This window comes from Arachis ipaensis, chromosome B07 (assembly GCF_000816755.2).
Source record: "Arachis ipaensis cultivar K30076 chromosome B07, Araip1.1, whole genome shotgun sequence".
NCBI classification, from domain to species: Eukaryota; Viridiplantae; Streptophyta; class Magnoliopsida; order Fabales; family Fabaceae; genus Arachis; species Arachis ipaensis.
In genome coordinates, this window is record NC_029791.2 from 36884728 (window position 1) to 36895397 (window position 10670).

General features: G+C 38.2%; 2 protein-coding genes across 2 annotated transcripts in view; one reads left to right on the top strand and one right to left on the bottom strand.

Annotated features, from left to right (window-relative positions):
• The window catches only part of LOC107609306, a gene marked incomplete in the record, with an annotated part of 5505 nt that extends 5119 nt beyond the window's left edge, over positions 1–386 (top strand). The window contains 1 exon segment of the mRNA XM_021107641.1: positions 3–386.
• On the bottom strand, positions 1396–6870 carry LOC107610119 (VIN3-like protein 2). The gene is made up of 4 exons (XM_016312198.2): positions 6648–6870; positions 4352–4973; positions 3096–3415; positions 1396–2542 (listed from the first exon to the last, which is right to left on the bottom strand). Exons 1-4 carry the CDS (start codon positions 6715–6717, stop codon positions 1731–1733), a joined length of 1824 nt encoding a protein of 607 aa, XP_016167684.1. The 5' UTR covers positions 6718–6870; the 3' UTR covers positions 1396–1730.

Consider the following 10670-nt stretch of genomic DNA (forward strand, 5'->3'; position numbering starts at 1 on the left):
TTATGTTAAATATGTGAAATTTTCACAGGGGAGGATGTGTACCCGGCAAATGATGTTGCATGTCAGAGGTCACATGGGAGGTTTTATGAAGGGTCTGTCATGTTGTTACTAAGAAACGGGGTCCAGTCAGTGAAAAAAGCTTCAAAAGGTTTTGCATGGAGTAAGTGCCAAGGATTGCTGTTTGTGTTCATGTGCTATATATATTCATGTTCTATACACCAAGCATCTTGCTAAACTTAGGAATGTGCTATGGTTGCTGGCAAGTGCTGAACTTTTTCACATTAAACTAAATTAATAGTTGATCTACAATTGGATACCATTGTTATTGTATACCAATTATCAAGCCTATGGATGATTTGGAGATGAAATATTTGCTAGTGACCGAAGCTGCAACTTTAGCTAAACTGCAACTTTATCGAGCGTAGAAATAATCTCATATAAGGAGTAAATTACTATACTCTCTCTTAGAAAGATCAATTTGATAATAATATAGTTTTTAAATGAATAACAGTAAATTCTTGAAAGATTAGTTTACTTGATGGATCTATTCTGAGTGAAAATTGTTCTATCAATAAAATAGTTGTTTAAAGATCAAAATGTTGGTTTATTCGAAACTAAACTGAAATTGAACATTATAGCTTTTCGACACAATTCGCAATATCTGAATACTTTTGACAATAAACTACATTTTTTTTTGTTTTTTATTTATTTATTTTATCATTCATCGGAAGATGAATTCAAGAGTATGACTAAGGTATAAATGAAAAATGAGGAATTGATGCGAGTGTATGGAAATTGATGTGTTTACCTAATGAGGTATAAAAATACAATCACATTTAGTATTAAAGTTACAACACGATTGTAGTATAATACAAAATTGATGAGGGCTTGTTAACGACGTGACTGCTGTCTGCTGTCGATCCTCTCAATTGTTTTTTACAATTGTGTTTGTTAAGTATACTATTTTATCATTTAACATCTTTTTATACATATTTTTTTTGTCTCGTTCAAAAAGTATATAATAAGATATCACACTTTACACTAATAATTACAAAAAAACATTTAGAAGATCCAATCTCCCAAGTGGCAGATTTGAGTGTCGCATTGAAAATGACAAGTATCTGATGGTCATCATTCTTATTGGTGAAAGGAAGCTCTACCAGCTGCAGACAATTAGTCGTTGTTTTTTATATTAGATATACTTCACATCATACTGAAAAATGCAATTGAAAACACAAGTGGTAAAAACCATGAATCATTAATTAAAAGAAGGGAATAATGATGATATTTTAAAAGATTATTGTAAAAGGGAAACTAGCATGATACCTGGCTACTCGTCAGCTGTTTTTTTAATGTGTATTCTGTTTATGAATATTGAATACTGTTCATAATTCATTGAGCTGAACAATTACGTTGTTACTCATTCAATTATCAAAACCGTGAGCTGGAGCACTTTCGGAAGGGATATGTAACATGTATCAAACAATAATGTCCACCAATAAATCCATAACGGAAACTTTTGGTAATGACCATGAACTAAATTAATTGAAAAACTTCATCTAAGAAACTAACCTTTACAACTCCCACAAAGTAAAGATAATTACTGTAATCTAAGTTCTATATGACCTTAACTCATCCCGTGAAGGGTGTGTTTGGGAGTTTTAATTTTAGAGGGGAAGAGAGGGGAGGAAGGATCCTCCCCCTCCAAAATCAAAACTCAAAAACACACCCTAAGGTTTCTGCTCGGAACATATCACGTCCGAGAAAGTGTGTACGAGCTGGTCTGCTAAGCTTGAAGGCTCGTCGATCAGTGCATCGACAAAAGCACTGACCACTCTTCTCTCCTGCTGCGTAGCCTTGAGGCTGAACCATGTGAGAAACCTTATTCTGAAGAGTTCGTCAATGTGCCCTTGGTGTTCTAACCATTTGACTACCCTGACGGAATGCTCATAATCATGTTCCTTCAAACGGTTCCTCGGCAACAAAGCACTGAGTTGCCTCATTTCATTGGGTTTAGAAGGCGTTGGAGGTGAAACCGCAACTGAAGTTTTATGTGAAAATGGTACGACTGAGGGAGTCCGAGTTAGGAACTCCTCAAAGCTGCCCCTGATGTGAGAGTTGGCAGATTCTACTGGATGATTTTCAGCATTTGTCTTGATCATTCTCTGTGAAAATTTGTGCATACCTATCACTGGGGATCTCTGAGGTGACTGTGATAAATGGTTACCACCACACCTAATAACATTTGGAAGAGGATTCACGGACTCACAAGGTGTTACCCATTTAGCTTCAGCAGCACCCAAAATCCCAATGCTGCTGAATAGAGAAGCCTTGCAGAAGTACTCAGTTGAAGGAAGGAGATTTTCTAATTTGAATCTTTTCTCAGGCCTTAAAACAATAAAGGTGGGTTGTTCAGGGTACACCGTTGTTGACATTCGGTGCCAAAGCCTGCAACCTAGAAAGTTCTTCAGAAGTTTATCATCATATTCAAGAACAAGAACCACGGATGTAGGAAGACACTCTTCAAAACGTATGGAGCATGCTGCCAAAATAAGTTACAAGTACCCACATCAGTTCATGTCAGTTGAGAAAGGAAATTAATTAATACAGGAAAAAAATATGCATAACCAAATCAGCGTTGTTTCTACCAATGGCATTTTCTCACTATGAAATACAGGTGTAGTGCCTCTCGGGCAAATGAAAATTGAGGACTAAATTTAAGTCTATCTAAGAAGGTGTTTTCCCTTTACATTCCTATATCAGCTATAAGCATTAATTGAAAGAAAGTAAAATTTTTTGTTCCTCTCTACTTTCTCCAAATTCCATTCCTCTCACTTTTATAGCAGCTTTGTTAATCTTTTGGTGAGTGTTAAGTGCTCTAATTCAAATAAAATATTTATGAATGCAATTCTGGATCAGAAACTTCAAAAACAAGTATCTATTTGCAATAGTATCGTCTATGACGCTACCAAGGCCAGTTCGACTTTACAGTCCTAAATGTAATCAAAATGAAAATCAAATACCTTCTGGTTCTGTCTTGCAATTTTAAGTTCAATCAACTAACCTTTAAAGAAAAATTCAAAAAGAAAACTTACTTGGTGTGTCTTTCTTCTCCACATGACTATGGAAGAGATTAGAAAACTTCAAATCAAAACATTCAATTGCATTGGAGCACAACTTCTGAACCTCAGCACCACAATAGAGTCTGCTCACAATACCGCGGGTCATGCTTGCACATACATTATCCAGAGGTCCCACTTCATTATCCAATAACTTGAGAGCAGTTTCAACAATCTTCTGTATTTCACTGTATATTTCTGTTCCAATAAGAATTCTGTGAGCCAATGTTATTCGCAAAGTGAGTATATCTACTCTTCTAGCTTCTTTGGCAACCAATAACTGTTTACGCCATGTGCTGCAAAATGCAAATGTTCATTCAATTAGTCAAAGGGCACTCCTAATGAAGAGTTTCCTGAGTAGATTATTCATCATTCTTCCATTTCCTTTTATGGGACTGACCCGGGGGAGTGAGCAGTAGATAAAATGCATGTTGATATATTATAATTTTTGCTAAAGGAGCTAATATTTGGTTAGCAACTTGATTCATGCTCAGTGATCTATGAAATCTTAGGCTGATTTGGTTTATAATTTTATTTCCTATTTAGTCTTAATTACTATAATCTTTGGGTGCAGTCATCCCTGAACTAAACCTTGGTTAATGCGAAAAGCTTTCCACGGGACTACCCTTATCTAGTAATGCCACTTCGTTTTCAATTTGTTTTTATATTTTCAAATTTCATGAAGGAGAAAGTAGAACAAGAAAACCCTGATTCACGTTTTCATTTTCCTGTTTCCAGTATTTCCTTCTAGTTAAGACCGAAAATAAGGTGATTTTTTTTCCCTTTTTCAATTAAAAGTAAAAAGGAAAAAAAAAAAAAAAAAACCAAAAACAAGCAGTCCCATAAGTTCATATCCAACTAGCAGTCTACTCTATGTAGCAATAACTATTTTATGATTGGCCCCATCGTACATGTCACATTCTAATGACTGTTCACATTCACACAGATATTTTCAGAGTTCAGACTACACTTCTTGGTCATGGTTGGCACACACATGCAAAATTCCAATTAGCTATTTAAATAGGATTTTTTACCAAGCAAATGCTGCACAAGCAGCCTCAAACATCTGAAAGCAACCAATATGACACTTGCAGTAACACACCTTATGTGTATGAGTTTTTTCGTTAACATGTCGACATAAGAGAAGTAACTAATGGGATTATGCATGTATGGAGATATAAGTGTATGATATTTTTTATATATAGTGTATAAAGAAACATAAGACTACTTACCTCATTAATTCATTAATTTTTCCGCAGGAAACACAAAAGAAGGCTCCTTCTAACTTTACACCAAAACTGCTCTTCAAAATTCCAGACAATTGATTACTCAAAGCACATCGTAAATGGCATGACATTCCACATGATTCCTCATTGGTGCAAGTCAACCACAAACTGGGGTCCTTGTTATCGTCATAGCAATGACAAATGCAGCAAGAACATCTCTTGCAAAAAGAATCTTCTGGATTCAAAGTAGCTTTACAAGCAACATTTTGACACAATAAGACTTTCACTATTTCGTCTTTACTATCCTCAGGAGAATCATGATCCAAATCTTGAGATGCAGGTCCTTTTTTCCTTTTCGACGGAGAATGGGCAGGAGTATTTTGGATTACATGCAACTTGGAATTCTTCGAAATAATCTTAAGAAGATGCTCAATCATTTGATTTTTGGTATATCCTGTGTACTTCCTCTCTTTGCCTAATTCAGCACAAATTATTTCCAGAAGTTCCCTGCGTGTTAGGGATCGAAGCATACTCGGAGCATCTTTTGACTGGCGAGCAATCTCATGGACTAGCTTTTGTTTCTCTTGCAGATTCAGCGTGCTGCACTTTGCAGGGTCAAGAAGAAAACCTGTATTGAAATATGAACAGAATTGTCAGTTGAATTTTGTTTAGTGCAAATAAATGAAGTTCAACATGGCTAAAGGAAATTGGCACATAAATTCATGATGTCCAATGCTATCATCTAGCAAATTAAACACTCAATATAGTCAATTCATCATGTGCTGAGAATATCTATAAACAACATGCATGACTTAAGAACAACTTTTGTTAAAAATAAAGACTGCATATGACAAAATCGGCAATATTTACAAGTATGTGCTGCAGAGGCAGTCCAGAAAAGAAAAAGACCATACAACTACGTAATAACCTTAATTTGATAATAGAGAACAATGGCAACAATTGATGTTTAAAGTTCCAATCCCCTCACTAAATGCTATCCTAATAAAACATAAGATTCTCATTAAATTAATCTCTAGGTCAATTTCATATAATTCAATCTTCATAAACAATGCATTGTGAGCAAACTCGAGTAAATCTAGTCATCTAGTTAAACAAGCTTATTATCTTTCCTAATTCCCACTCTTTTGCTCGTTACAAGCATGTTATAAAACTCATAATCTCTTTCCTTTAGAAGTGGAAAAGGTGCCATAAGACCAACCCTCCAATACTAGCATAGTAGAGTAGCAGCCATCATAGCACAATAAGCATACGACAATGATAAGAACCAATCCGATCTCCACTAAGTAGGGATTGCTTGTATGGATCAAACGGGATCATTATGTCCTATCCTAAATCATGTCTAAGACAAGCAATTTAGATTGAAGTTTTTTATTTGATAATTTCACTCTCAGTCTTGCACACGGTTATGCCTACGCTTATCTATTCAACTATCCATCTTTTGAAATCTGAAGTACACTTTTTTACTAGGGCTGGCTTCTACACGCATTTCCTCACATGACCAAATTACTTAAGACCAGATTTCACACAATAGGAACCATGCACTCTTCCACACCACAAAAAACAATACCTTATTAACAAAATGTTGGACAAAAGAGTGAAATTTTTGTCCACAACCCTATATCAGCTGCATTATCAGTTTCACAATTCGAATGACAAGTTTCGAAGTGTCACATATAATCTTTGATTGTAGATAAAGCCCACACCCATACAATAATGCTTGCAATAACCATAGCCACTTACAGGGATTTAACCACAATTAAGTGTCACACACAGACACACACACATATAATTCTTTTCCAGATAAATATAAAACAAGAAAATTTTCTGATTACAACTTTCTCCCCCTTACTTTTTAGTAAAATTTTCATTTTTTTTTTTTTGTGTGACGGAAACAGGTAAGTAAAAATCTAACAAACTAAAACAAAGCATTAAACCACTGCAAAATTAATAATAATAATAAATTACTGATAACACAGAAAAATGAAAACCGAGAATGCATATAACAACGAAAACAGAGAAATTCAGATAACCTACATTGTGATCAGAACAACATCATCGACCAAATAAAGGGGAATACTAGAGAATGCAAAGCCAAAAAGAAAAAAAAAAAAAAGAAAAAAAAACTTGATGTTGAAAAAAAAAAAAAAATAAACCCCAGGAAGAAAAATGAAAAAAGAAAAAAAAAAAAAAGAAAAAAAAACTTGATGTTGAAAAAGAAACAAAAGTAAACCCCAGGAAGAAAAATGAAGAGAAAAAGGAGCTGAATAGGTAGTATTGATACCCGTAAAATTATAAGTGTTGTTGTGTTCGGTCATGTTTGTCCAGAAACCAGAATGTGGAGGTTGTTTCATCCCACTATCTCAGTCTGAAGCGCTGCATTACGAATTTATCGCATGTTAGAGAGAGAGAGAGAGAGAGAGAGAGAGAGAGAAGAGCGTGAGAGAGAGAAGAGAGAGAAGAGTGAGAGAGTGACGGAGTGCGTGTGTGTGTACACTAGCATGAAGGGTGAGCACTCGAGGCTCGAATGCAAAATTTATGCATTAATAACTGATTCCTTATAGTGGATCACTAAAATTTAGGCCCACGCGTGGACCTTACAAATATTCTTATTTGTCTAGCTCACTCTATTCAGGCCTATGATATATTGATATTTTAAAAGGAGCGGTTAAATTCTTTTATTTAAAGGATAATTTACGCAAATAAAATAATTTAAAAGAAAATTTATGCAAATACAACTTTATAAATTATCAACGCATTTGTAATTTTTCAATTTGTATGTAAATTGATATATTTTATCGCAGATCTCAATAACACGTAAACTCCTATATCCTGTTGCGGTTTACGTTGAGAAACATTAAGAGCATAAATCGCTACACCCTGTAGCGATTTATGAAGGGATAAACGTATAGGTAATCCGCGATACCTATAGCGGATTATAAAGTAGTTAGCTGATTATATAAACCGCGTGAGACTGTAACGGATTGTAAGTGAGATAGAGAGAGAAAGTAGAGAGAAGTTAGAGTTTCCAAAGGTTGGGTTTTATTTGAGTTTTTTGGAGCAATCTCTACAAGTGGAACCATGGCAGATGAAAGGCGCTTGTACCGGCTCAATGACATTGCTCACGTAGCCGGCGGCATTAATGAAGAGATAAGTTTCTTTATCCTCTTTCATTTGGTTAATATCCGTATATTTATTTATTTAGTGTTAAGGAACTTATAGATTAATTGGAAAAACAGGACCTTAGTTTAGTTTAGGCTTTGAAAATTAAAATTTATATTTTAAAAATAAATGTAAAGATTGAAGTTATATGTTTAAAAATAAAGATTGGAAAGTGAAATGTAGAATTTGGCGTGGGGGCAAGTAGCGGCCTTGGCCCAAATTTAATTAATTTTTATCCCTATTATTATATAAAAATACTTTAATATATTTTACATTTACATAGTAACATTGTTAGAATTTAATGAGGTGTTCTTTATTTTTGTCACAATATGCAGCCAAATCGGTTGTGTTTATAGCGTTCACAGGCAACAGAATATGCCGTTACGTAATAGGATCATACCCTATTTGGAGAGGGCTGGGTTGTACCACTTGGCAAGGCTGAACGCGTATTGGTTCTGGTTGGATGAGCCTCTAGTCAGCGCATTTATCAAGCGGTGGCAGCCCGAGACCCACACTTTTCATATGTTGTTCGGAGAGTGCACTATCACGCTCCATGATGTGGCATATCAGCTGGGGTTGCCCGTGTATGAAAAGCCTGTTTCTGAGTGCCTGACTGACTTCCACCTGCACATCGAGGGGGGCAGACCGGCATGGGAGTGGTTCCACGAGTTATTTGGTGAGCTTCCGCCACCGGAGAAGGTGAAGCAGTACACAGTCCACTTCACATGGTTCCATGAGAGGTTCAGGGTGTTACCCGCTGATGCTTTTGAGGAGACTGTGCGCATATATGCACGTGCATATATTATGATGCTTCTCTCGACTCAGCTGTTTGGGGACAAAGTGGGAATCGGGTCCACATTCGATGGTTGCCATTTGTGGCGAGACTTGACGACATGGGCAACTTTAGCTGGGGGTCAGCTGCGTTGGCATGGCTATACCGATGCATGTGTCGGGTGGCTAACAAAAACGTGGCCAACTTGGCTAGTCCCCTACATTTGCTACACTCAGGCCGCAGGGGTTTGACGAGTTCTCTTTTCTGTTGGCATCCAGGTATCCGTTAATACATTTAGTCTTTCATTTTTCGTTACAAGTTATTAACGTTCTACATCTGAAATTACACGTTGATGTGATATTACTGTCATTCAGGTGAGCCACTTACTTACCCACGTCTGATGGGAAGGAACAAAGAATGGTTTAGTTTCGCCTTGCATTAGACCGACTGGGTAGTCGAAATGTAAGTCATTTGTTTGTGTTTTTAAAATTTTATTAGTTCTTCTCCCACTTATCTGTATAAAGTGTTACAATGCTGACTGCTCTCTTCGCTTTCAGATTGTATGGGAGCCTTATGCTTCGCTGGATGTACTTGCAGTCATTCATTTGGAGATACTGACTGAGGAGAACAGTCGGTTATGGTGGACGGTCACTAGCCTGATATATTTTGCAGTGATTGAGTGGCACCAGGTAGATAGGGTGTTTCCACAGCTCGGTGAGCATGTGCCTGATCCAGCTCTGAATATAGACTATCTTCATAGTAAGGACGGTAAGGGTGGAGATAGATGGCTCCCCTCTTACTATCAAAGATGGCATGAGCATTGGGACCAGCGAGTTACCTCTGTGTTGAGTATTCAGAGAGTGGCTGATCCAGGTCCATCCGTTGAGTACCTGGATTGGTGGTACCGAGTAGCACATAGGATTCTGTCACCGGGGAATACATTCACGGATCCTAGGCCGGTTGAGATTACGGAGGATGCCATACTCAGAGGGTCGTCGCAGGCGCCTGTGAGAGTATCAGCGTTAGACATGCCTGATAACAGGCGCGTGGAGAGGAGACGATGCATTGGTACACGTACCACTGATCGGGAGTGGCGCTGGCTGGACGATATAATGCAGGAGGATTATGGTGGTGGTGGTAATGACAGAGGACAAGTCGATCATCGTCTGCGTCGGTCTAGTGCTAGACGACGGGCTGCTCTTGCTAGGAGAGCACCTTCCGTGCACCATGATGACGAGGCTGGATCGTCTCACGGTCACCCTTCTACCACTCAGGCTGGTTGCACTGCGGAGGCTACTATGGGTGGCACATCTTTCACTCACGTATCTAGCTCCCAAGTATTGCATGACGAAAGGACCCAGATGTTTGCTGATCTTGCTACCACTACCTTGACCATGGATTTTGACGATCAGCTGGCTAGGCCACAGCTCTATGCGGACTTCACAAAGTTGATACGGGATGATGACGTTCAGCGTTACCAGAATCCGATGCCAGGTGCTCAGTCCGAGCCTCCGGAGTACAGGCCACAACCACCAGAGATTCCTTCTCAGATTCCTGACTACCAGCTACCGGTTGACCTTAATGAGCCCGCAGGCAGTCCATATGACAGTTGGTTTAGCATGGGGGGATGCCGCCATTTGAATTTAGAGTGGGTCCACAAGATGCTCCATTCGTAGCTTAGTGAGCGACCAGAGTTAGGCGTCCGGCTCGCTGTGGCATAGGCTCGCACCTGCTTGGTCCATTTGGGGACGATCATGATGATGATGGAGATGAGCAGTAGCGACCTTTGCATTTAGTATGGTTTTGCAATGTATGCCTTTATTTATTTTGTTATTTTGTTATTTCAAAACAGCCTTATTTTGTTGGCCCAGTTACACATTGCCGGATTCTCAGTCCGCATGATATCAAACCAATAGTCAAACTTTGCCTCTATCTTCGCATAAGCAGCGTTCACAAGTAAATACTTTGCATCCGTGCCCTTGAAACTAAGTGAGAAGTTAGCTGTAACATGCCGAATGCAAAATGCTCAATACGCATCAGGGGGTAACCACCCACTGTCAGGTGCCTCAAGTGCAGCCTTGATGCTATTGTGCCTATCCGAGATTACCAGTATCTCCTCTTGCGAAGTCACATGGTGGCGGAGGTTGGTAAGAAAGAAAGATCAAGACTCCGCATTTTCCCCTTCCATGAGACAAAAGGCAATTGGCAAGATGTTGGAGTTTCCATCTTGCGCAATGGCTAAAAGCAAAGTCCCGCCATACTTGCCATATAGATGAGTACCGTCTATGCTAACCAAAGACTTGCAATGTCGGAAGGCTTCAATGCAAGGAGAAAATGTTCAAAAAAGATGATGAAAGTACACGGTGGAATCAT